At 44.4% G+C, this 24,971-nt stretch overlaps 1 protein-coding gene across 1 annotated transcript; it reads left to right on the forward strand.

Annotated features, from left to right (window-relative positions):
* Positions 1–1,630: 1,630 nt before the first annotated feature.
* kcnt1a (potassium sodium-activated channel subfamily T member 1a) lies at positions 1,631–24,415 on the forward strand. Its single transcript, XM_068706702.1, has 31 exons — positions 1,631–1,886; positions 3,237–3,404; positions 8,701–8,780; positions 9,060–9,207; positions 10,083–10,130; positions 10,368–10,416; positions 10,602–10,661; positions 10,960–11,034; positions 11,607–11,690; positions 12,033–12,127; positions 12,742–12,922; positions 12,997–13,161; positions 13,260–13,396; positions 14,710–14,773; positions 14,953–15,061; positions 15,512–15,620; positions 16,675–16,824; positions 17,002–17,231; positions 17,341–17,557; positions 17,990–18,095; positions 18,228–18,400; positions 19,795–19,866; positions 20,056–20,190; positions 20,316–20,427; positions 20,610–20,711; positions 20,926–21,009; positions 21,095–21,223; positions 21,544–21,838; positions 21,926–21,988; positions 22,064–22,148; positions 23,312–24,415. Exons 1-31 carry the CDS (start codon positions 1,720–1,722, stop codon positions 23,427–23,429), a joined length of 3,810 nt encoding a protein of 1,269 aa, XP_068562803.1. The 5' UTR covers positions 1,631–1,719; the 3' UTR covers positions 23,430–24,415.
* The last annotated feature ends 556 nt before the right edge of the window (positions 24,416–24,971 follow it).

The raw sequence follows: 24,971 nt of genomic DNA on the forward strand, positions 1-24,971 counted from the left end.
ACACCACCTCTCCCACGTCTCCTCCACTTGCTCCAGTCTGCGTCATCAAATAAATAAGAAAATATCCAGTCAGTCAATCTCTTCTCTTGCCATCTTATTTTCCGTTCTTCTTCTGGCACTTCTGGAAGTCATTTGGCTTCTCTTCCGTCTCACATTTTATGATTTTTATTGCTGCTATTCAAGTACAGCACGGACCGAGAGCCATCTCATGTTGCAACACATTTTTGTTCAACCTAGGTTGTCTGAAAATTACACAACTGGAATGAGATTCTTCTGTGTGCAACTCTATTTACCAAACTGGGACTGTGCTGCAATCATCAATTTTTTTTTGACATTTCCCTGAAATATGCACCGTAAGCATTACCTCGTCTCCCCAGAGCCCAGCTTGAGACTCCTCCTGGGTTTCCTCTGAGTGGAACGATCTGCTGCTTCAGCTCAGCACAAACTGAGAATCACTGACAGCAGGATGCAGGTTGAAGGAACGGTGGCATTTTCAGGTTTTACTTCAACGATGAGTCAGCTACACATTTTTAAGTACTTCTTCTTGAGTATTTTCATTTTATGCTGCTTTATACTTCTAATCCACTACATGTCAGAGGGAAGCTGTTTACTTTTTACATCAATATTTCTTTTCTTCACATTAATAGTTTTTAATTTCACAAATTAATCTGTTTTTCCACAACAGACCTTTCTTATCAATACTCTATTTTTGCAGATATTAGAGCACAACCTGTAGTACCTCACCATTTTCATTTAAACTTCAGATTGTTATTCCAGAGAGCCGAAGGGACCCAGTATGGAAGCCCGTTTCCGGCATAAAAAATAAACACCACTTTTGGTGCATCCATCTGTAACCATAACACTGACCAGATGTTTCCAGTACTCACTTTAACAACAGTCATAGCAGCAGCTCTTCACAGGTTACTCTACATGTGACATATAAATGTTATTGTGAGGACATTGAAGACTACTTTAAACGTGGCTTTACAACAGATGACACACTTCAGTTGCAGTTTCACATGGATCGTACTGAGCAAACGCACCCTTGAATAGAATTAATTTGAAGGAAGAAGCAGTTCTGGAGCAGAAAGAATGAAACCGACGTGGCTGAGGTGGAAACCTTCATTGAACAGCAACTGGAAACATCTGGTCAGTGTTACGGTTACAGATGGATGCACCAAAAGTGTTGGTGCAATCCATCTTCCATAACCCGGAGCCTCCAACAGATGGTGCTACTCTCTGTCTCTCTCTCTCTCTCTCTCTCTCTCTCTCTCTCTCTCTCTCTCTCTCTCTCTCTCTCCACACCAGAGTGAGGTGGATATTCAACATGTATGTCATTAGGTGTAGCGAAGGAAAGCTGTCATCACCGTCATGTTGACTGCAGACCTGTCTTCTGCATCTCCAACAATACCCCCCCCCCCCCCCCCCCCCCCCCATGTAATATCAGTCTGATTTAATGTGCATCTTTCAGCTCCTCTGTTCTAAAGAGTTCATTAGCCAGTTGCCAATTCTCTCGCAGTCTCTTCATGTGCGTTGGCTGAAAAAACTCTTCCAAGATGCACCTGAATAGGTGAGGGGGGGGGTGAGAGGGGGGGGGGGGGGGGGGGGGGGCATCCATCCATCACACAGGGAGACAGATCAGCCGCGCTTTCAGAGGAGCGCGTCCTTCTCTCCGGGTGTCCACTCCCATCTGTTTTTCTTTTGGCACATCACCCTCCGATGCAATTAACCCAGGAAGACGACTTTGTCAAGGGGGACTCGACGCCGACCACCGCAGCTCTCCAGGCCGACGGCAGCGCCGGATCTCCGGCCAAAATGTGCAGCGAATGTTACGTGAATCAGACATTCGTGCACGATGACGGGACCGTGAACGACCACAAGCCACGGTAAGAGAGGCGAGCAGCACCGGACCAGAACAAGTAAGGAGGCGAACTTCTATCATTGTGCAGACTATAGTGGCAAAGAACTTAATGCTGTTGATTCATAATAATCATGTAAAAAACTGTGAAAAGTGCTAAATATCTGTGTTTTATGACATTTGAATATATGTTCTACTCAGTTACTTTTGGTGCTGGTTTGTAGTTTGTATCAGTGTTGTTTTCATGTCCTGTCGTCTCTGTTCATCTGCTCATTATCTCAGCTTTCAGTATTATCTACTGCAGACATTGTTGCATTACCATAAATAATGTAATGTGTTGAACTCTGCATCTGTGCAACATGTGTTACTTCTCAATAAAAAAAAACAAAAAACATATTGTGTTAAAAATTCTATATTGAAAGTCCAAAAGAAGAGGAACAGATGTGTTGTTGGATCACACTGCAGGTCAAACCATAAAAGCTCTTAAAGCTCTTAAAGCTCTCACTCAACATGTTTCCTTCTCCGCTCTGTTCACTCAGATGCCTGAAATGACCCGTGAATTTAAACCGTGTTTTATGAGACCGCCGCTCTTTGCCGTTGGCTTATGTTTGGTTTAGTTAGATGGATGGCTTTCATAAACCCATCATCTTTTATGCAATACGTGTGACAAGCTTGATGGAGGGCTGTAGAGCAAACGGAGAGCGGCGGAGAGGAGAGCAGAGACTCTCCCTCTCTCTCTCTCTCTCTCTCTCTCTCTAGATTGTAAAAGATGTTTAGCTTCTTCTTCTTCTTCTTCTTCAATTGTCTTCAACCGAGAACATTTCACACCACTCACACTTCATTTGAATAATAAACTAGAGCTGTTACATCCCCCTGTGATGAGTAACCACAGAGATAACATGCAAACACCTTTTAGGATTTGATATCAAGATGAATCTAGAATGCTGCGCAGCTTCAACAGAAGTAGCATCAACTAAATACACTTCAGATGCGTCTGCATTGTAGTGAAAGCAGTTGGAGTGGTGCTTTAGATGAACACATGTTGGCTGGTTGTTCTTTTTGCTGTCTGTGTGACTTGAAGATGTTTGAGCAGCTCATGTTAGAGAACAAGCTGCCAACAGACAGCTGAAGCCTAAAAGACTCATTAGTCATCAAAGCTCACTGCGGAGACTGAAAGACTTTCTTTTTGTCCTGTTTTCTCTGACCCCTACTTTTCTGCACTTCTGTATCAGTCCACCACCTGCACGCTTCAATCCCACGTTTCCTTTCCTTGCATCCTCTCCTGTCTCATGTCTTGCCCCTCCGCCTCCCTTCACTTTCGCCTTCCTTTTCTCCCCTTCTGCCCCTTTACTCCTCTCCTCTCCTCTGCGTCCTCCAGCTCCTCTCCGGCAGCGCTCCAGAGCAGCGTGGACAGCAGCGGGGTTATCTTAGACATCTCCGCTCTCGAGATGGAGCAGCAGGAGAGCGAGGAGGTGCCTCCGCTGCCGCTCCGCTTCCGCTTCAGAGACCTGCTGCTCGGGGACCAGAGCTTCCAGAACGATGACAGGTAGGCAGCGGCGTGGACGTGAGGAGGAGCGCAACATTGTGAGAGACGTTCCAGAGTTTGACTCTCAGATGCTGAATGAACAACACTGTTCACACAGTCCAGTGAGCTCTTCTTCAGATGCAGCCCCACAGTCCCGTCAGATGTTCAGTAACTGCTTCACCTGTTCATCCAAAACTTTGAGCTGTTCGGACCGTTCATCCATGACTTTGCTGACTAATTTTTATGCACTTATCAACTTGTAGTGTTCAGGTGTTAAAGCTGACACCATTTTTTTTTAATTCAAATTATAATTTCTATTTTTGAAATAGCTTAGAGCTTCTCACAATCGTTCCATGTACCCCCATCGACAGAAAATGAATAGGCAACTACTTTAATAATCGATTCATTTTATTATTTTTGAGAACAAAACATCCTCTTTTACGGCTTTACCTCATTAGATAGTGAGAGTAAATTAGGTAATTTGGGGGTTTGTTACCCAAAACGAGACATTTAAAGATATTGTCTCAGGATGTAGATTTGCATTTTTTCACTGTTGTCTGACAGCTATAAAAACCAAAAGGTTTAATCGAGGTAACAATTAATCATTGATAAATAATTGGTTGCAGTTCTATCACTCGATGACAAAGGATTCGTATCCTTAAAAATGACTAAATTTCAAATTCTGCTACAAAGAAGGAACACCCGGCTGAGTGTTTTCTCTGCATTAAAGACTTTTATTTTGACGGCTGGACGTCAGCTCTCTTACTCATCTCCTGCTGCTCTCACCGAAGTGCTGATTGCCAGATTGCCTTTTTTTCTTTCAGCTGACAAATACCTCAATTAGCATTCAATCCCACCTTTTTTTGGCACGCCACTGTGCACGGAGAGTTTACCTCGTTTACCCCTAGTCGTCTTTAAATATACAAGAACACACAGAAGCACAGTCCGATGTGCTTTCTGAGCCGGTTATCTGGTGTCGGAGGTGGAGAGAGGAAATGAAGCGTGGTGGTGCTGTCCGTGGTGCTGAACAAGAAGACATTTCTGAACCACCGTGTGTTTTTGTGAAGTAGGCTACGTGTGTGTGTGTGTGTGTGTGTGTTTGTTTGATTCATTCCCAAAAGAATCTATTGAAATACTTTGAAAAGTCTGACTTGAAGCACATTTTGCAGCAACAACACTCTGACCTATTTCGCAGTAACATTCGTTTGAAACGAGCTCAGTCCCTCTGCTATCTACCTTTCCTCATCCTCACCGTCTCCTCTTCTACCTTCAGCTCGACTCTGCTGCAGCATCCGAGCTCAGCGGACGAGAAGTCGGCAGCCGTCCTCTTTTATTCTGATATCTGCCTCATTTGTTTTTGTCAGAATTAAGCGTTTAAAACAAAGAGAGCTGGAAGAGGGCTGCATTTCAATCTAAAGCAGTCAGTTATTTGCTCGTATTTCAGCTCGTAAGCGTTGGTTCTGCCAGATGGACCTCAGGAGAGAGATGATCAAATGTAATTTTAGATGCGATTACAGCAGCAGCAAACCTGTGAGACCTCAAATGCTGTTTTGTAATATTTGACACATCTACTCGACGAGGGAAAAACAACAAGCTCTGCCAAATGCTTTCAGTCAGACGTGACCTTTCCCCAGCTGTCCTTGCAACAAACCACTGTTTTCTCCTCCATGAAGCTGTCATTTCCAGCTCCTACTCAGACGCTTATTATCACGTCTCTGCTCCTGCAAATGAAGCTGTCCTCTGTCCCCGGTAGATACAGTTGTTGGAGGTGAGGGCTGCGGGGCTCTCAAATGTCACCGGTCACATCTTGGGATCATCCATTGTCAAAGGGTTCCGTTCTCAAAGTCAGGCGTGCTTGAGGAGAAGCGTGTCTCCACAGTATATGTCAAACTATCAGCCGTGTCCAAAGTCGCTTCGTTTGTCGCGTTCCTTCCTTTTTAAATGTCTTCATATTTCACGCCTGAGTGAAAGCCTGTCTGAGGTAAACTTAGCCGTACATAAATGCGTAATGCGCAAGAGAAAATGTCACATATTTCACAGACAGGAGTTATGGCGTTGGGGTCTGAGTGGCTCCACCACAGCGTGGGCAGAGAAACAAAAAAAAATAGGGGTGTTGAAGTGGAGTGGCCTCTTCCGGGTATTTTCAAAAAGCACTGACTCATGGAGGAGGTCATCTGTAAATTACTACTTCAGACTCTACAAATTAAGAGAAGACACAAAGGTGGGAGGGATGGGAGGGATGCAGGAGAGAGAGAGAGAGAGAGAGAGAGAGAGAGAGAGAGAGAGAGAGAGCATTGTTCTATGTTATGTTTGCCCATTTCTCAAATCCAAACAGAACAAATCTTTCTGTTGCAGTCGTCTGTCAGTCGTGACGGTACAACCTCCACACCAGCGGAGCTCTCTCTCTCGACAGGCAGCGCGTGGCCGTGGGCTTTTGTTGCTGTGACACCAGAAGGCTTCAGATATATGAAACACAAATAAAGAGAAATCAGTGTTGTATTTTCTCCATCGGAACGCTCCTCTGGTGTGTGCCACAGTTGAACGTGTAGCGCTGCTGGAGAGAGGACCACGCGCTGCAACAGCATCATTTAGGGTTATTCCTGTCATAGCAACGTTGCTGTGGCAACAGGCCCGCGCACGAGAGGGGAAGAGAGAGAGAAAAAGAGAGAGATTATATACATTTCTAAAAATATTCCAATAAGCACTTCAGTCATCACAATAAATGATTAATCAAACACAGATTTGTCCTTGAATTCGTTTTTTTTTCGTTGCATAGCTTCGTTGTTTTGCTCGTTTGGATTGTTTTCCCTCCAATTTTTAACTCGTCGCCTCTCAGTTGTAGTGCTGCCGTGTTGTTTTAGAGCTGCGGGGAGGCGCGTTGGTCAAGCAGCGTGTAATCTGACTGCACGACCGCAGCCACAGGTGTCTTCCGCGCAAATGGATCCGAGAATTATCATCCCGACCTGGGTCAATCCGACCGCGGGGACCTGGAGGTCGGACCCGTTCGGGGGTGATGGCGGGCAGAGGTAGGGCCACACGGAGCCTCTTGAGCGGTAATGTCAGTGGAGTGGCGCTGGACGCTCTGACTGGGGAGCGAGGGTAGGCGGCTACGATCTGAGACGGTTTTATTGTTAGTATTTATTTTGAAATTTGTCAACGGAGATAAATGATGCAAGACATTTTCTCGACGGAGGAAGCGCTCTCTCTGATCAATAGAAGCGCGCCCCAAAACTGCTGAGATGCACAGAAATGCCCGCCTGTTAATTCACTTAGATTTGATTTTATGAATTAACATAACTGCTGTGGTATAAAGTAACGATTGAGATGATCGGTTCGTTTTCTAATCTTTTGCTTCTTTAAGTGTCAGAAAAGAGGGGAACACGATGAAGTGTACTCATGGTAATGATTGTTTTCAAACAGATCAATAATTCATCCATTAATATCATTGAACACCAAAAGAAAACCAGGACATATTCGCACTTGAAAAGCCACAACCACTGGAGAAATAAGTCCATATTTCATACTGTGGTAACTTTTCTAGCCTTTGATTAATAGTTTCAGCTCTAATAGAAATACTTTTATGACAATTTCTCAATCAATAGTTTGCTTTATAAAATGTGAATCACAGTTTTTATTTCAGCCTACAGTCCAAAAGATTTACTAAAAGATAAACTAAATTTACTACTAACACAGAAGTGTTAAATGAAAATCAACCATTTTTTGAATAGTTGCTAAAAAAAAAGTACTTTTCTGCCAACTCACGAATCCATCGGTACTAATCGAGTTCCTGCTGATCTACCAATCGATTGACCGAATTGTTTAAGCTCTTCAAAACAAAAAAAGCTTCCATGACCAGACAGCTGTTTACCTATTTGCACTGAGAGCAACAGGTCGTTCTCTGGTGTTGATTAACACCTCCTGGTGAGTCGATTTGATAAAAGCCTGTTCCAGGGCTGCAAGATGATTGCACTTGCAGATCTTTTCCAGTCCAGATCTAATTATTCCCAGAGCGCCTTATTGCCTGAAACTCTCGATGTGATGCACAGTATGACTAATGTCAGTATGTCCTAGTAATTGTGTGCTCAACAGGAGCTGATTAAGGGTCATTACTTGTGTGTGTGTGTGTGTGTGTGTGTGTGTGTGTGTGTGTGTGTGTGTGTGTGTGTGTGTGTGTGTGTGTGTGTGGGTGTGTGGGTGGAGGGATGAGACAGACAGAGAGCACTCTGTAGGACCCTTACAGTTGAAGTGCCTTCACCTCCAGAGCCCATCTCTGCCCATTGCTGCTGCTGCTGGCCAGATGTGACAGCTGTTTCTAGATGTCATCATTAGTGTTCCTCTGCTTCTGTCTCTGTGGAGCAGCTGTATCACCGTGCAGACTTGACACAGCTGCAGCGGTGCACTCCGAAAGCATGTCTGCGCATCCAACGACACCGCACTGCCTGTTCCTTCTCACTGCACTGAAACTTGGGATTAGTGGCGCAGCAGGGTCACAGCCTCACAAGCTCTCAAACCGTCCCCAAGTTCTTCTAATCTCTCTATTCATTTTTACCTCTCTGCACTCTCTTCTGCAGGCACTACTGTGAAGACTATAACAGGCTTTGTAAAAGATTTTCGGTGTGTTGCCAAGCTACCGTATGAGTTGTGCTCATTCTCTCTGACTGACTCTCCCTCTGGGCTTTGATCTGTCTTACAAATCAACATCCGACATGTAGCCTGCTATTGGTTCACAATTAATCTTCTTCAAATAAGAGGAAGTATTTCTTTACCCACCAGAAAGTTACTCCCGATGGCTCACCACCAAGTAAAACCTGTTTTATGTGCATCACAGCCTGAAGAACGACATGATTGGAAACCTTGTTTCACTTTATTTCAACAAGACCGTTTGTCGTCACTTGTTTCATAGTTTATTCTGAAATTGCATGACAGCAAAATGTCTAAATAGGATTGTAATTTTTAATATGATTTTATCTCCACCAGGCGTAAAAGCCTGTGGGGAGATTATGCGTTCTGCCGTGTGTGTGTGTGTGTGTGTGTCTGTCCATATACTAGTTATATAGTTATGACTGTGTGCTCAAGGAGCGCTTGAAATGCAGAAAAGTTCTGCACGGTTCAAACCCTGCCTTTTCAAGTGGGAAATAAAATCAGAGCCGGATAATTGCCGAACTCTCCTCGGGCAGATGATTATTATTATGAATATTCATGCTGAGTAAAAACATGATAACATTCAAAACTGCTCTGAAAAACATCTGCGTGGCTGTTTGTGTTTGTGCTGCTGATTCTTGTGTGACGGCTCGTCTCCTTCTCCTCCCTGTTACAGGGTACAGGTGGAGTTCTACGTGAATGAAAACACGTTCAAGGAGCGTCTGAAGCTCTTCTTCATCAAAAACCAAAGATCAAGTAAGTGAGTGGTGCAGGTCATCTTCCCACTCACCTGAATTGGCTGTTGCTTAATTGAAAGGCTCCATTAAAAGTCAACTATATAAAAGCAATACAGACAAATTTGTGCCTAATGAGAACCGGATGCATACAGAGGAACACGTGTCTTGCTTAACAACCACAGATTTAATGATAATTACCACCGTGGCGCACTTACTGTAAATCCTCAAATGTAACTACTTAAACACACTGATGTTGCTTAGTTGTGAGTATTAAGATGGGTCCCTCTGTTGCCTTCAGGCCTTCGGATTCGTGTGTTCAACTTCTCCCTGAAGCTGCTCACCTGTCTGCTGTACATCATCCGAGTGGTTACAGATAACCCCGGTCAGGGCGCCAGCGGCGGTCACGGCGCAGGACAGCAAAGCGCTTCCAGTGGCAACATCAAGTGGTTCGTCTTTTGTCAACAGAAGCACTTACAGTGCAAATGAAGCAATGGCACTAAAATGCCCACAAAGTGCAGAGAGAGTAAACTGAATGCAGCTGTTTTAAATGCTCGTAGAAGTTACACAACCATCAATCCACACCTTTAAATTAATGCATTTTCATTTTGGGTCCAACAGTAAGCATTTCACAAATAAAAGTTAGAAAACATTCATCATTAAGTCATCAAAGAACCTCCACCCGACCAATCATAACATTAATGTTAACGTTACCACACGGCCGGACACTTCCCACAATCCTCTCTGGCAGTACATCTAAGTACATCAGTACATTGAAGTACTTGTACTTTACTCACCTACGTACTTTATACTTCCCCTAACCCTCTAATCTTATTTTAGCGTATCATATTTTATCTTAGCGTAGCTTAGCGTAGCGTATCATGTCTTATCTTAGTGTAGCATATCTTTGCATAGCTTATCTTAGCAAATCATATCTTTTCTTATCTTAGCAAATCATATCTTATCCTAGTGTAGCTTATCTTAGCGTATCATATCTTATCTTAGCGTAGCATATAATATCTTATCTTAGTGTAGCGTAGCAAATCTTATCTTAGCGTATCATATCTTATCCTAGCGTAGCATATCTTATCTTAGCGTATCATATCTTATCTTAGCGTAGCATATAATATCATATATGCTACGCATATCTTATCCTAGCGTAGAGTAGCAAATCATATCTTATCCTAGCATAGCAAATCATATCTTATCCTAGTGTAGCGTAGCAAATCATATCTTATCTTAGCGTATCATAGCATATCTTATCTTAGCGTTGTAAAATCTAGTCTAATAACTTCTTTCTTTTTTATTCCTCACTATTCTGCAGTGTTGACTGCCAGTGGAACGGATCAGTGCAGGACAGAGAAATTAACTGGTAAGCAGCAGAAGGTGTGATTTCTGTCAATAGGCCTCCAGTGTAGAACATGACTACGTAGCCTTGGGTGAGAGCGACATTCAGCTACAACAGCTGACAACTTCATCACCTGCAAGTGTTTTTTGTGACTGTATATCTGTCTCTCGCCGATGGTACAAAAACAGATAATAATGCAATTCCTGACAGATGTAGAGGATATTCATGGTCGGCGTTGCTGTTGTGTGCTCCGTCCTACAGGGAGTTGATCTTCTGGGTGGACAGAAAAGTTCCTGTCTGGGCCATTCAAGTGAGTCACAACAGAATTGTAGAAGTATACGAACTGAGGTGATTAAATATGTGAGCGCAGGTGCTTGGCAACACGGTGAAAACACTGTGGGTTTAATTATCAAAGGATTATTTCTGAAACGGTCGCTCCCGTTGTTTATAATTCACAAGCTTGTGTTCATTATTCCCTGTTTTCGGTTTGTGCAGGTGATCGTAGCCATCATCAGCTTCCTGGAGACTATGCTACTGATGTATCTGAGCTACAAGGTATAAGACACTAAACAAATACACAGAGACGTCAAGCATGTCAGCCATACAGCCTGCGCATTAGTCACTTACAGTCTGTGAGATTGACAATCCATAAGTGGTGTAATTAGACAAAGTCATTTCTCACAGCTACATTAGACGATTAATTACAGCATCTGGTTGAGGCGAAGGATTAAGTGGTCATGGAAAGTGACAGACTACAATTAAGATCTGCATCTCTGACTGCAGTGACTCACTGTCTGTTGTGCTCACAGGTAAAGCTGTGAGAAAGTCTCTGCATCTTGTGTTTTATTTTAAGGGGAACATTTGGGAGCAGATATTCCAGGTGTCCTTTCTTCTGGAGATGATCAACACAGTTCCCTTCATCATTACGGTAAAACTTTTACCATGACTGGAATACTCTTTATCTCCCAAAAGTTAACCACATACTTTTTTTTACTGTAAACAACAGCAACGCCAACACTCCGTTTTTCTTGTTTTTTAATGTGTGTATGACTAATAATGGTAAAAGTGGAGCTACTAAATATACTGCTGGGTAACTTGACCTATAATAATAAATCATAGTTTATTAATTGATTTATAGTTTTGATTAATAATCCACATTTGTAAAGTAAATACAGTTATTAAATACGTTTCCTCTGAGATGTAGTAAAGTAGAAGTAGCGTAGAATTAAATACTCAAGTGCAGAACAAGTACTTCAGAAGTACTTGAAGTACTTTCAGTTAATGTAGCATGCTGGCATTAGCATTCAGCTCAAAGCCGCAGCACAGTTGCTAGCCTAGCTGTAGACTCTTGTCTTTGTTTTTCACAGATTTAAGAAACAATTAATTTTTAATCACCATTGTTGTTCAGTTTTTTTGTAATGTGAGATTGAAGCGTTGATATGAAAGGGAATGAAAATACGATCTATTATCGAGTAGAGAAACGTCTCACTTTCTCCTCAGATCTTCTGGCCCTCGATAAGAAACATCTTCATTCCCGTGTTTCTCAACTGCTGGCTAGCCAAGTGTGCTTTGGAGAACATGATCGTGAGTGAAAAGCATTAACTTCAACTGATTCTGTTAATGACTTTTTTTTTTCAATCAACATTTTAACGACTTCGTTGAGGCAAGACGCGGCCGTTTTGCAGCTGGTGTCGACAATAACGCATCAGACTCCTGCTTTGGTTCTGCTCGGATTGCGGGCGCCCTGGAGGTTTCCCACTGGGGGATTTACCTGCAACCCTCTGTGCATTTCTTCCCCGTTGTTCTGTAACAGGACCTATAATGTCATCTCATATCTCAACTGATGATTGTGAGTGCTTCAACGATCAGAGAAAGCATTTTGATAGATGCAAGTTCATGTCCTTCTTTTTCGTCGTTATCGGGTAGAACGACGTCCACAGAGCAATTCAGAGGACCAACTCAGCGATGTTCAACCAGGTCCTCATCCTCATCTGCACCCTGCTCTGCCTGGTCTTCACTGGGTGAGGCTGCTTCTTAAAGTCTGTGTTTTTTAGCTGTTTTGTTTTAAGTCTTTTCTGACGTTCTTTATGAATTAAACCTGTCTGTGGAAGTTGTAATGTTTTATCTGTATCAACACCACAGAAATAAATATGATGGTGTGCATACAGTGTATAGCTTAGCATCAGATAGCGGCTCTCCAATCTCAGCATTATAAAAGCAAATAAGGAACATTGGTTGTGACAGGAAATTTTAGGTCCATAAATTACTAATACTCTCCTTGGAAGTTCCCTTGAAGGTATTTGTGTATCTGTGTTACGCTTCCAATTAATTACAAATGCTGAGGCAGCATACGCTTGAGTGTAGTTCACTGGCGGTGTGTTGGACATGAACAGACTTAAATTAATAATGAACACATTTTTATTTGGCTTTAAAGGGAAGGGCTCTTTAAAGGAACTTCCTTTAAATTGCCAAAAATGCATTTTAACTACATAAACAACTGTATTACATATAGATACCTTCTATTATACTTCTTGACTAATTAAATGGCCTGTCTCTGCTCTATGTGAGCATGAATGCCGGCATTGTGTTTGTTTCTACGCCTGGTTTATCTGGCTTATCTGACCCCGCTCTGCAGCACGTGTGGAATCCAGCACCTGGAGCGAGCCGGCAAAAACCTCTCCCTCTTCAACTCCTTCTACTTCTGCATCGTCACCTTCTCCACCGTGGGCTTCGGAGACGTCACCCCCCGTATATGGCCCTCCCAGCTGCTGGTGGTCATCATGATCTGCGTTGCTCTGGTGGTGCTGCCTCTGCAGGTAGGGAGACGGTGAAATATTCAGTCTGAATGCGTCTTTGTGACTTTTTACTCAGTTTGCTCGCTGTGTGTCAGTTTGAGGAGCTGATGTACTTGTGGATGGAGAGACAGAAGTCTGGAGGGAATTACAGCCGCCACAGAGCGCAGACAGAGAAACATGTGGTGCTGTGTGTCAGCGCTCTAAAGATAGACCTGCTCATGGACTTTCTCAACGAATTCTATGCCCATCCCAGACTGCAGGTACACAACAATCCAAAATAATGCATGTATAGGATGTGAATAGGTCTATCCGTGCATTCCACAGTGGATTCTAAAGTGGTTCCTGTGTCATCTCAAAGGACTACTATGTGGTGATCCTGTGCCCGAGTGAAATGGACCTCCAGGTGCGGCGAGTGTTGCAGATCCCTCTGTGGTCTCAAAGGGTCATCTATCTGCAAGGATCCGTTCTCAAAGACCAGGACCTGCTAAGAGCCAAGTAAGTGACACTTCAACTTCGTCCGGATTAAAGTCAAATTGATGTGATACCCAACAAAATAAATACAAATGCATACCTATGCACATACATTACAAAGTTCAGGTCCAGCCCAGTAAAGGTCAGCTGGGCCCTGGTTTCATGTGGGCTCAACCTCAAGTGCACTAGTCTAAATGGAATCACAGAGCCTCACAGAGACTCTCAGTCTTGCTGCTGCTGCAGTGTTGCTGATCTGATCCTATGATTACAGTGATCTGCCTAATTGCTGTAATTAAAGGTGAAACAAATCATCTTATTTTTTAATATCTCTGCTACCAAAAGGCCTACCAGACATATGACAGATCTTAGTGATTAAACGGAGCAAGTCTGCATCATTAGGGAGGAGGATCGGACGGGAAATGTTTAGTGAGTGCAGAACTGATTGATGTTCCTGATGCTTTAGGATAAGACTGCTTTGATGCACTAGTTCCATAGCTTTGGCTCAGATACGATCTACTGGATGCTAGCATTTCATTTTTTGCACTTCATGCAGGTATAAATAATTGCCTCAAACCATCAGCAGGACATAAAGCTCTATTGTCCTTCCGTTCCTTAATGTCGCCCAAATATTCTCTCTTTCCTTCCTGAGGGAACAGGCCTGTCAGAGCAATCGCGTTGCCTCATACCGAGACAACAATGTGATTATTCACTCAAGCTGTGCTAATTTCTTTTAAAGACTTTTAAATGGACCTCTTTCTCTGACAAAAGCAAACATTGATTCGCCTCGTTTTGAGTCACGAAGGGGAACATTTTAACGCAGACGTCAACCCGTCAACCTGTGCATCGTCGGGTTTATTTCTGCAGCCTTAATCACATAGAAGCTGATATCAAACACTAAAGTATTACTTTGATGAAGTCGGTTATGTCACTTCACTGTAAACATTTGCAAAGGGTTGGGATAGAGCGATTAAATGTAGAGGACTGGGTGTGTGTGTGTGTGTGTGTGTGTGTGTGTGTGTGTGTGTGTGTGTGTGTGTGTGTGTGTGTGTGTGTGTGTGTGTGTGTGTGTGTGTGTGTGTTGCGCTTACGTCCCGCGTCTGGCACTGGTTCAAATCCTCCCACACTTGTTTTGCATTCTGCAGCCTCCTGTCTGTGTTAACCACATGCAGAACCAGCTCCACTAAAATCAAAAAAATAAAATAAAAAGAAGGTTGCTGTTGTCTCTTCTGACTGGAGGTTTATGATTCCTTCCAGCTGTTTTGTATTTGAGTAATTTGCCTTTTTTTTTTTTTTTTTTTTTTTTTAATGCATTTTGACCTGTTCTGTTATTTGTCAAGAATGGACGACGCAGAGGCTTGTTTCATCCTGAGCAGTCGCAACGAGGTGGATCGCATGGCTGCGGTGAGAACAGCAACAGTTAATGAACTCCTTACCGATTATAAGTCGTCGGTCACTTGTTTACAAACACTCACGTCATTAATTCTGTCAGTCATGAAGACAATTACCAATTAATTAAAGGAGATTACGTTGAAAAAAAAGCAAAGAGTGAAATTACATTGTCTTTAACCGTTTTCCCACAGGACCATCAGACCATCCTGAGAGCCTGGGCGGTGAAGGACTTTGCTCCGAATTGTCCCCTTTATGTCCAGATACTCAAACCGGAAAATAAGTTCCACGTCAAATTTGCAGGTGGGAGTTTCTAAACTTCAAGTGAAACGCTTATTCGCTCTCTGGCCAAGTTGGCGTAGTTATCCCGTTCAACAGGAAGACGGAGCGGAACAGGGTGGAACTAAAAAACATGTTAATGGTTGAAGCTTCGCTGCGTCACCGGAGAGCCGGAAAAAGTTGACTCCGGCTCAACTTTTCAAACATTAGTAAAGTTTGACCCCATCTGGAATTGTCCACATTCAATCCTAATATCACCTCCTTTTCGTCGATGGTCGCTCACCTGCATTTGCGCACACGTTCAGCTAAATGATGAAGATAAAGGAGGAGGAAGAGGCATCCATATCCCCATCTAACGCCGGAGAGCAAATAAGCATATTTTTCCAAAAATGTCGAAACTATTCCTGTAAGATTTGTTTTTCTCTTATAAGAGACACGATCAAATGTTCTCTACTACTTGCATCCTTTCTTCAGACCATGTTGTGTGCGAGGAGGAGTTCAAGTACGCCATGTTGGCTCTCAACTGTGTGTGTCCTGCCACCTCCACCTTGGTCACGCTCCTTGTGCACACCTCCCGCGGACGGTCAGTAATCTTGCGTGCATTTTCAGTCCAAAAGTCCAAAATTCTTCACATGTTTCTTGTCTGCTGATGCATATGGATTAGTCTGTTGAACCAGCTCATGGGGGGGGGGGGGGGGATAAGCCCAAAGCACAAGACAAGACAAAAGTTCAAAACTAGCTCATTGTGGGAAACAGCGAGAGGTAAATAAAGTGTATTAAAGACACCAGGCGGCGCCCACAGTAAATGGCCTTTTTAGGATTTGCTCTTTGTAAAACAGTGTGAAAAACCGCTCTGGTGGAAAAATTATTTTTCACAGCGTGCAAATGGATCACTTTTAAAAGCCGATGTCGCCGGCTGAGGGAAACCACGATGATGGTGAAAGAGAGGGCCGCAGCACCTACTGTGCTCCTGAACACTCTTTAGAAAGCGACGCTCTGCGCGTCTTTGTTCGAGGAAAAAGCGAACAGGCTTTTAGATTGAACACATTAATACAGAAGCTGTACATGAATATGTATTGTAGTTGTGTGTGAGGGAGCGTGTTTGTGTTTGCGTCGCATGCGTGGGCGTCCTTTAGTGCACAGGATGAATTGAGAGGCGTGCAGGAGGCTGAGTGGGGAATAGGTTTAAAAGGGACCGAGAGACGTTGATAATAATGAGCGTAATGCCGTCTCTTATGTATCGAGTTGCAGTATGGAAGCCGTGGAGTGTGAAACATTTATGAGTCATCTTGTGTGAATGTTAATAAGAACGAAGAAGCAAGTATGTAAACCGCTACCTCGGGGTTGTTCTAAGCATACCTCGCAGGCCATTAAACTCCATCAGAAGAGCGCTTGAGCAATTACAGTAATTATCAGAGGACAATGGGCCGATTAGAGACAATGCAAGTGACTGACACGCGGATCAAGATGTCTGCTTTCTCCAGAGATCCCTCGACCCTTCAGGGCGAGGGCACCAGACCCCGGCAGCTCTGGAGGGATGCGGCAAGAGAAGTTCAAGTTTAGCACATCAGGCAATTTCCTGATCAGGTTTCCCTGATCCGCTGTCTTTTTTTTTTCTCTCCCCTGGATGAATGCAGAGAAGGACAACAGTCTCCGGAGCAGTGGCAGAGGATGTACGGGTGTTGCTCCGGCAACGAGGTCTACCACATCCGAGTGTGTGACAGCAAGTTCTTTGGAGAGTATAACGGCAAAAGCTTCACGTACGCCTCCTTTCACGCTCACAAGAAGTGAGTAGACGCGTACGCTAAAGCATCTTCTTCAGATGCTGACGAGTTGAAAGCATGTGGGGAAATGTGATGCAAAAACAATTAAGCAATTAAGCAATTACTGCTTGTTGGTGGCAGAGTCTAATGTGTCGTCAGATATTGTTACGGTCGCGCTAACAGCAGGCGTGTGGCCGGCAGGTACGGCGTGTGTCTGATCGGTATAAAGAGGGAAGACAACAAGAGCATCCTGCTGAACCCCGGCCCGCGGCACATCATGGCCGCCACCGACACCTGCTACTACATCAACATCACCAAGGAGGAGAACTCCGCCTTCATCTTCAACCAGGAGGAGAGGAAGGGCCGCCCCACCGGGGGCCTCTACGACGGACCCTCGCAGCTTCCCGTGCACAGCATCATAGCCAGCATGGGTGAGAGAGAGAGAGAGAGAGCGATCGGCTGCTCTTGTTGACGGAAGGAGTTCCGGAAGGTACTGGTGACTTTGACGGCTGCTTCTTTACGTGCGAATGTCATTCACAGGCACCGTCGCCATGGACCTTCAGAACACGAGTCCACCCGACGTCTCCGGGGGCAAACTGGTCCCACCCATAGTGAACGGAGCAGGGGGCCGGCGGCCGAGCATCGCTCCGGTTCAGGAGATCGCCGACTCCGCCTCCATCCTGCCGTGTGACCTCCTCAGTGACCAATCAGAGGATGACTCCGTCTTCATAGATGAGAAAGGCCACTCGTCTACCGAGTAAGGCAAAAACACAAGGAGGCAGAGCTAATAACACAGTACTAAACAGAAGTTACTATTTAAATATGACTCAGGTAGAAGTTAGATTTGTTGTAACTAATTATACATATTCATATAGTATATTAATATAGATTATTTAAATATTATCTACAGCTGGAGAAGTTTTTATTGTAATGTTTTATATTAACTGGCTGTTACTTCTACAGACAGTCAGTTCCATTAATTAATTAATGCTGTTGCATTTCTGGTTGAGCCTAAAATAATTGAAATTTAATACATGCTAAACCTGCAGAATGCAAATGAAGCCACCGATCACACATAATCCCATTGGAGTCTAGTTTCTTTAACCATTACGCAACCTCCTTCTTGTCCGTTATCATTCTGTGAATACTGAAATGTGTCATTCATGCTTTTCTTGGGATTTGCTCGCAGGTACGTGAAAGGTTATCCCCCTAACTCGCCGTACATTGGGAGCTCGCCCACCTTGTGCCATCTGTTGGCTGAAAAAGCCCCGTTTTGCTGCCTACGTCTGGACCAGGTGGGCAGTCGCCGTTCCAACTTAGTCACTCAATTTCTTTTCTCGCTGCCTCCATCCCTTCCCTTCCTCCTCTTTGTCCGTCAGATCGCAAGCGAACCTGAAAATACCTTGTTTTTGTTGTTCCTTATCCAGGGTTGCAGGCACAACAGCTTTGTGGACGCCAAGGCTTACGGTTTTAAAAACAAGCTCATCATTGTGTCGGCTGAGACTGCAGGGAACGGCCTTTATAACTTCATAGTGCCTCTCAGAGCTTATTACAGACCCAGGAAAGAACTCAACCCCATTGTCTTGCTGCTGGATAACCCGTGAGTTCACACACACACACACACACACACACACACACACACACACACAGATCGTTTTCGTCCTTTCAACCCTCACTCTGTCAGTGAACATTTCACGCTGGGAAACATCATGCATGCCAGGAGCTCCCGTCAGCCGATCACTTAGGACGAGGCTGTGGAGGTGGACCTCTATTGTCAGTCCTGATGTTCGGTTGCTGCTGCTGCCGCTCACACAGTGACGGTGTGTGTGTTTTAGGCCACAAAGAAGAAAAAAAAAAAAAAACACACACGCTGCACTCTGTAGCTCCAGACAGTAACCATAGCAACTTGCTCTGCCTTGAACCTGAATGATATATATATTGCTACAGGGGGAGAAAGGGACGAAAATTATTTCTTTGGAGAACACCAAGCGGGCTTTCATCGACAGCCCTGATGTGTCCCTTTTCAGCCCCCACATGTGAGCTCTCTGGACTCTCATAGGAACACACACATAACAATAAACTCCCCCCCCCATGCAGCGCTCTCTCTCTCGCTCTCTCTCTTGCTCTCTCGCTCTCTCTCGCTCTCTCTCTCTCTCTCTCCAAATACAAACACCCACACACTCCGATACGCAATTCAAGCATTACGACAGCCTTGGGTCTCTTTTCAGCGGGACTGGGCAGATGCATAAAGTAATGGTGGTGGTGGTGGTGGTGGTGGTGGTGGACAGGCAGTAATGAAGCAACAAATTCTCACTGAGCATCCTCAGCACCAGGCGGACTCACGCCTCAGCATAAAGAGTTGAGAGTCCACAGCAGCTCCTGAGGACCCGGCGCTTACTGTTACCGTGCATCATCACAACACTGACGTTCATAAAGCAGATATGAAGTCTTCTTCAGTGTGTTTACTGTTCACTGAGTAGAACATCTTAGATTTTAGTATCTAATGATACTTTTTATGATGTATTCCTGTTGTATAGTCGGTTAGAGAGAGACGGCATAGCGTTAGACGTGACAAAGGCGCCGTCCTCTGATCAGTTACTCGCATGCGTCAGTTGATGTCTGCATCCTTGTGACGTCCTCCACGGAGCACGCCTGCCTTCACCATGAGATTTGTGAGAAGCGAGGTCAGATGACGTCGTGCACACTTTGTTTTCGCACCACAAAACTAGCACTAGGTGCTGCAAAGCTGTTTTACCTTGAGGTAATTGAAAGCAATGAGAAATAAAAAAAAAAAAAAAGCGACATCTTCATATTACGCAAACAGAAACCATTACGTCGTGTTAACACTTAGTGTCACGTGTGGTTTTACCCGTCTTCAAGGCTTTTCTCCAAGTAAGTGGCAGAGATGAATGCTTCTTGTTCTGTTAAATGTGTTTTGTGGTTTGGAGGGAAGAAGGAATTCAATTTCTCTATCATGCATCATGTTTCCTGTAGGCCAGATAATCACTTTCTTGAGGCCATCTGCTGTTTTCCTATGGTCTACTACATGGCTGGGACCATCGACAAGTAAGACACATAACCTCCTGCTTTTCATTATAATACTGCATAATACATTCACCCTTTCATTCAAATATACTCAAGAGGAATTTGTACTTTTTTTTAGATTTAATTGGATGTGCAGCATGTAGGCAAATTGGTGTCAATGCTCATTGTTTTGAGTGTGTGTGTGTGTGTGTGTGTGTGTGTGTGTTTCAGTCTGGACAGCCTCCTGCAGTGTGGCATCATCTACGCTGATAATTTGGTTGTTGTGGATAAAGAGAGTACGATGAGTGCCGAGGAGGACTACATGGCTGATGCCAAAACTATCGTCAACGTGCAGACCATGTTCAGGTGATGAATCTGATTTCATCGTGATGTTTATCACACACACACACACACACACACATGACATGGTGTTCATTTCCATCGTGTGCACCTGAGCATCTCATCCTCTTGACTCTCCTCTCTCCTTCCAGGTTGTTCCCCAGTCTCAGCATCATCACGGAGCTGACTCACCCGTCCAACATGAGATTCATGCAGTTCAGAGCAAAGGACTGCTATTCACTGGCCCTCTCCAAGCTGGAGAAGGTTAGCCGTAACACAAGGGCTTTACGAGTCAATTGCATAGTCTGAATTATAAATGTGAATTGTGAAGAGAAGATGTAGTTCTTCTTGCTCTTATTATGTTTGACATTTCCTTTCCGGCGTTCTGCAGTCAGAAGAGTGACTGGGTTGTGTGTGGTGTGTTGTGTCCCGGCTCTCCCCCACAGAAAGAGCGCGATAAAGGTTCCAACTTGGCCTTCATGTTTCGCCTACCCTTCGCTGCAGGGAGAGTGTTCAGTATCAGCATGTTGGACACCCTGCTGTATCAGGTTTGTATACACACACACACACACACCTACAGCCGTGCACCTCGGATAACTCTTTACAAAAACAAGACGTGGACGTGTCTTACAGCAGCAGAGAAACGGTGTCGCCTGAAGAAACGCAGCAGCAGCGGCGCCAGCATGAACCGAAAGTGCCCTCTTGTGTTCAGTCATTGATAGAAAAATGACCCAAGTCTCTTTTTTTGTGATTCCATGTCAGTCTTTTGTGAAGGACTACATGATCCTCATTGCCAGGCTGCTGCTGGGGCTCGACACCACTCCAGGATCAGGATTCCTCTGTGCCGTGAGTTAGAAGAGAAGCGATCTGATACAGAACCGCCCCTCCAGTTTATCTAACTAACGGTAAACTTGTTTATCTCGTGTTCCAGATGAAAGTAACGGAGGAAGATCTGTGGATTAGTACTTATGGCAGACTGTTCCAGAAACTCTGCTCCTCCAGTGCCGAAATTCCTATCGGGATCTATCGGACAGAATCCCACATTTTCCCGACTTCTGAGGTGAGACCTCTGAGATGATGCTGAGCAAGTTATCAAACTAAATCCAAGAATGTGTTGAATCCTGCGGGGAACAATGAATGTCTGAACCAAATTTAACGACAATCGATCGAGACATTTAACTCTGAACTACAAATGTCTACCTTGTTGTGGCACAAGGGGGGAAGTAAGAGATCCCCAAAGTAATTAAGATGAATCCTCTGGGGACCACGCATGTCTGTGCTAAATGCCCCTTCAATCTATCCAATAGTTGATCAAGTATGTAGTAGCTATTATGAAGAACATCCCGGCCGTAAAGGTAACTTCCCGTACCCCCGACCCAGTCACAGGTGTCGGTCAGCGTCGACGACTGCGAGGACACCAAGGACAAGGGCGACGAGTCCCGCAGCAACGACCAGTCGGATCACCCGCTGCTGAGGAAGAAGAGCATGCAGTGGGCGCGGCGTCTGAGTAAGAAGAGCGTAAGGTGGCAGGGAGTGAACCGCGACTCGAGCAGGGACCACGCCCAGCGCATCGCTCAGCAGCGCCTCAACCTCTACCGGCGCTCTGAGAGGGAGGAGCTGTCTGAGCTGGTGCGCAACCGCATGAGGCACCTGGGCCTCCCCACCTCCGGATATGGTGAGGATGGACACGTGTTAAACCGCTCTGAGCGATTCCTTTTCAAAACGTTCATGTCTGTGTTCTTCTTTTAACTGTTGTGTGTAGAAGACCTAACTAATCTGACAGCCAGCGACGTCATGAACAGAGTCAATCTGGGATACCTGCAAGGTAAAGACCCGACTGAGATTAGAGGAGTACAGATGTGACTATTCCAGTGTTCTGATTGGGATGCTTCTGTTTCAGACGAGCAGAATGACCAGCAGAACACCCTGTCCTACGTCCTGATTAACCCGTCTCCCAACACCAGGCTGGAGCTCAATGACGTTGTGTAAGCTCCGTGTTGTTTAGTGCAAATGGTAATCTTGTGAGATTTGAGTCACCACTGCTACTGTTTATTTCTCAGCTTTGTCAAAGCTGTCTCATTTGTGGGAGTCTGTGCGATTTCATCAGAAAACATTGATGTTTGATTTATCGCAGCTGATTTAAATAGAAATGAATAGGTAAACAAAAAGCATCGCTTTGTCACTGCAGTTTCCTTTTACCCGTTATCATTTATTCACGATTCACTTAAAAAGGACCGGTGTGTAGGATTTAGGGGGATTAATCAGCAGAAATGGGAAACAATATTCATAACTGTGCTTTCTTAAGTGCATAATCCCCTGGAACTAAGAATCGTTGTTTTCGTTAGTTTAGTTTCTGAACTTTAACACGTTTTAACTCATAGTCTTTGTTTACTCACTAACCTTTCTCCAGCAGGCCAAAAAAAAGAAAGCTTTAATAACACTCAACGGCACCAAAACAGCCGGCAGACAAAGTCACTGACTAGCTAATGAACCCTCAGCGCTACAGAGCCAGATATTTCCCCCAGGAGTCGGTGGAGACCAAAACAAAGCTCAAAGGAGAGTCAACGTTGGGCTCGTTTGAGTCGGACGACCAAAAAACACGACTCCAAATTGCTAGTGGTGTTGCTCTGTGTCTGCTGGATGTGTGGACCCGTAATTATTCATGAGAACTTCATAAGGTGATAATACCCCCCCCCAAAAAAAAGAACCTGCCAATTTTGTAGCGTATTATTTTGGAAATAATATACAATTACAGGGAAGCAACTGAATGAATTGAGCAGCTGAAGCGAGTGAGGTTCCCTATCAGTATCCAAGGCAAGGGCAGCCTCCTGTTCAAGACAGAGAGAGAGAGAGAGAGAGAGAGAGAGAGAGAGAGGAAAGTGTAGTTGTGTATTCAGCTCCTCTTCTTTCTTCATGTGACTTCTGTATCGAAGGGTTGGTGAGTATGAATCCGTCTAGGGAAGCTCCTGAATGCTGAGCTCCCATGTGGCAACTGTACAATTGATGCTCACGCTTATCTCCTATTTCTATCTGCCCTCCTGCCCTCCCTCTCTCTGTCTCTCTCTCTCCCTCTCTCTCTGTCTCTCTCTCTCTGTCTCTCTGTCTGTCTCTCTCTCTCTCCCTCTCTCTCCCTCCCTCTCTCTCTCAGGTACCTGATTCGTTCAGACCCTCTGGCTCACGTCCCAGAGGAGCCTCCTGTCCACAGAAGCAGCCTAAAAGAAAGACACGAGTCCGGCACAGACCCCAGAGAAGACACGCAGCTCTGATAGCGTGCTGACCTTCAACTGGACCACGCCTTCATAATCACCCCCTTTCAGCTTTCACGGGGGGGTCTTGTTGCGTCCACTGAAAAAGGACAACTTGTGCTCCAATGTTCCTGCACTGTAGTGTGCAACTGTATTATATGAGTGCCTACATGTCTGGCAGGTGACATTTGACGTCACCTTGTGACATTTTCATCCTCCTGCCACCAGACGACGTTTGTAACAAAGGTGTATTCTTCGCCGTGAACGCTCTCTCAGGTGAGCAGTCGGGGGACAAGCTTGTTAACAAACGAATTCAGTTGACCGGAGGCGTTTTGAATGCATCACAGCTGCAGCGCTGCCCTCGATTACGGCGAGTTAAAGAGAGATTCCCCCAAACGAAAAGGATCACAGTGATTGTAGATTTCGTGTCTCCCTCAGGAAACGCACAAGTTCAACGTCAAGATTAGAGATTTTTTGGGACGCAGACGTTGGCGGCCTGGTATTTATTCTTGACTTTTTTTTAGATTAACGGAATATTGTAAATGTCCCCCGGCTTATGAATTTACCACCAATCACATGAAATCAAGCATAATGTTCAACACTGGGTGACTTAAATAAGAGAAGGTTTTTCCTCTAAAGCTTATTTTCCGTAGCTGAACCATAGCAGTGTGTCAATCAGTGGCGTAGAGCTCTTAATTAGTAAGGAATGTAAAAACAATGACGCTTACTTATATGTCTCATGTAATGACGTTCAGTTGAACTCCTTTAACAGGCCGTGCCATATACTCAGTGTCGTGCCATAAAGGATTTATTTGATTTGTACGACGTTAATCATCAGAAAACCTCATTTCACTTTCAGCACCGTTCAATTAAAGAATGGGCTTCTTAATATATACGTTTGTGGACAAAGTACGCTAAATCCTGTATCGAGAATGTTTGACTTTTGACTCTTTGACTCCATATTTAAATGTTGAAAATATTTGTACTGTTTTATTTCATTTCAATTTGCACATTAAAGTGCTATATGATGAAAAAAAACCATATTGAAACTGTTGCCATCTTAATAATTCAGCCGTAGTGTTGCTAAACGTCTGTCATACCTATCAGGCAATTTAAAGGAATAGTCTTGGGAATTTGCTGATATTGTGTCTGTATGCTTATGAAGCTACAGCCAGGAGAACGTCAGCTTTTCTTAGAATAGAGACTTGAAACGGCTGACGTCTAAGCTCAGTGCAGATCCGTCACAGTTCAGGAAATGTAAAGCAGAAGAAGACACAGGTGTAGAGCCGAGGTCTGTAGTAAAACATAAGAAAAGGAGACGCTGAAGGAAAGCAGGAGGGAGAAGCAGAGATGTGAAGAGAAAGGAAGGAGCTGCGTGACTAACAGGTGAGTCACTTGACTAACAGGTGAGTCACATAACTGGCAATCAAGACGGGAGCCGAGGTCTAATCGGGCAACTCAAGTGGAGACACCTTTGTGATGTTATTCATGTAGGTGGAGAGGCAGAATAAGTGAGGCAATATGACCCCTAAGAGCAGCTTAGAGGCTCCCTATATACTATAC

The sequence above is a fragment of the Cebidichthys violaceus genome, unplaced genomic scaffold (genome assembly GCF_023349555.1).
Source record: "Cebidichthys violaceus isolate CVI_PGR_0920_01 unplaced genomic scaffold, fCebVio1.0.p SCAF_12, whole genome shotgun sequence".
Classification (NCBI taxonomy): Eukaryota; Metazoa; Chordata; class Actinopteri; order Perciformes; family Stichaeidae; genus Cebidichthys; species Cebidichthys violaceus.

Excerpts from the sequence above, each read along its gene's own strand:
- kcnt1a (XM_068706702.1), top strand. The coding sequence starts at position 1,720 with ATGCAATTAACCCAGGAAGACGACTTTGTCAAGGGGGACTCGACGCCG. Across the intron at positions 12,923-12,996 it reads TGGTGGTGCTGCCTCTGCAG|TTTGAGGAGCTGATGTACTT; the intron begins GTAGGGAGACGG and ends GCTGTGTGTCAG. Across the intron at positions 13,162-13,259 it reads ATGCCCATCCCAGACTGCAG|GACTACTATGTGGTGATCCT; the intron begins GTACACAACAAT and ends GTCATCTCAAAG.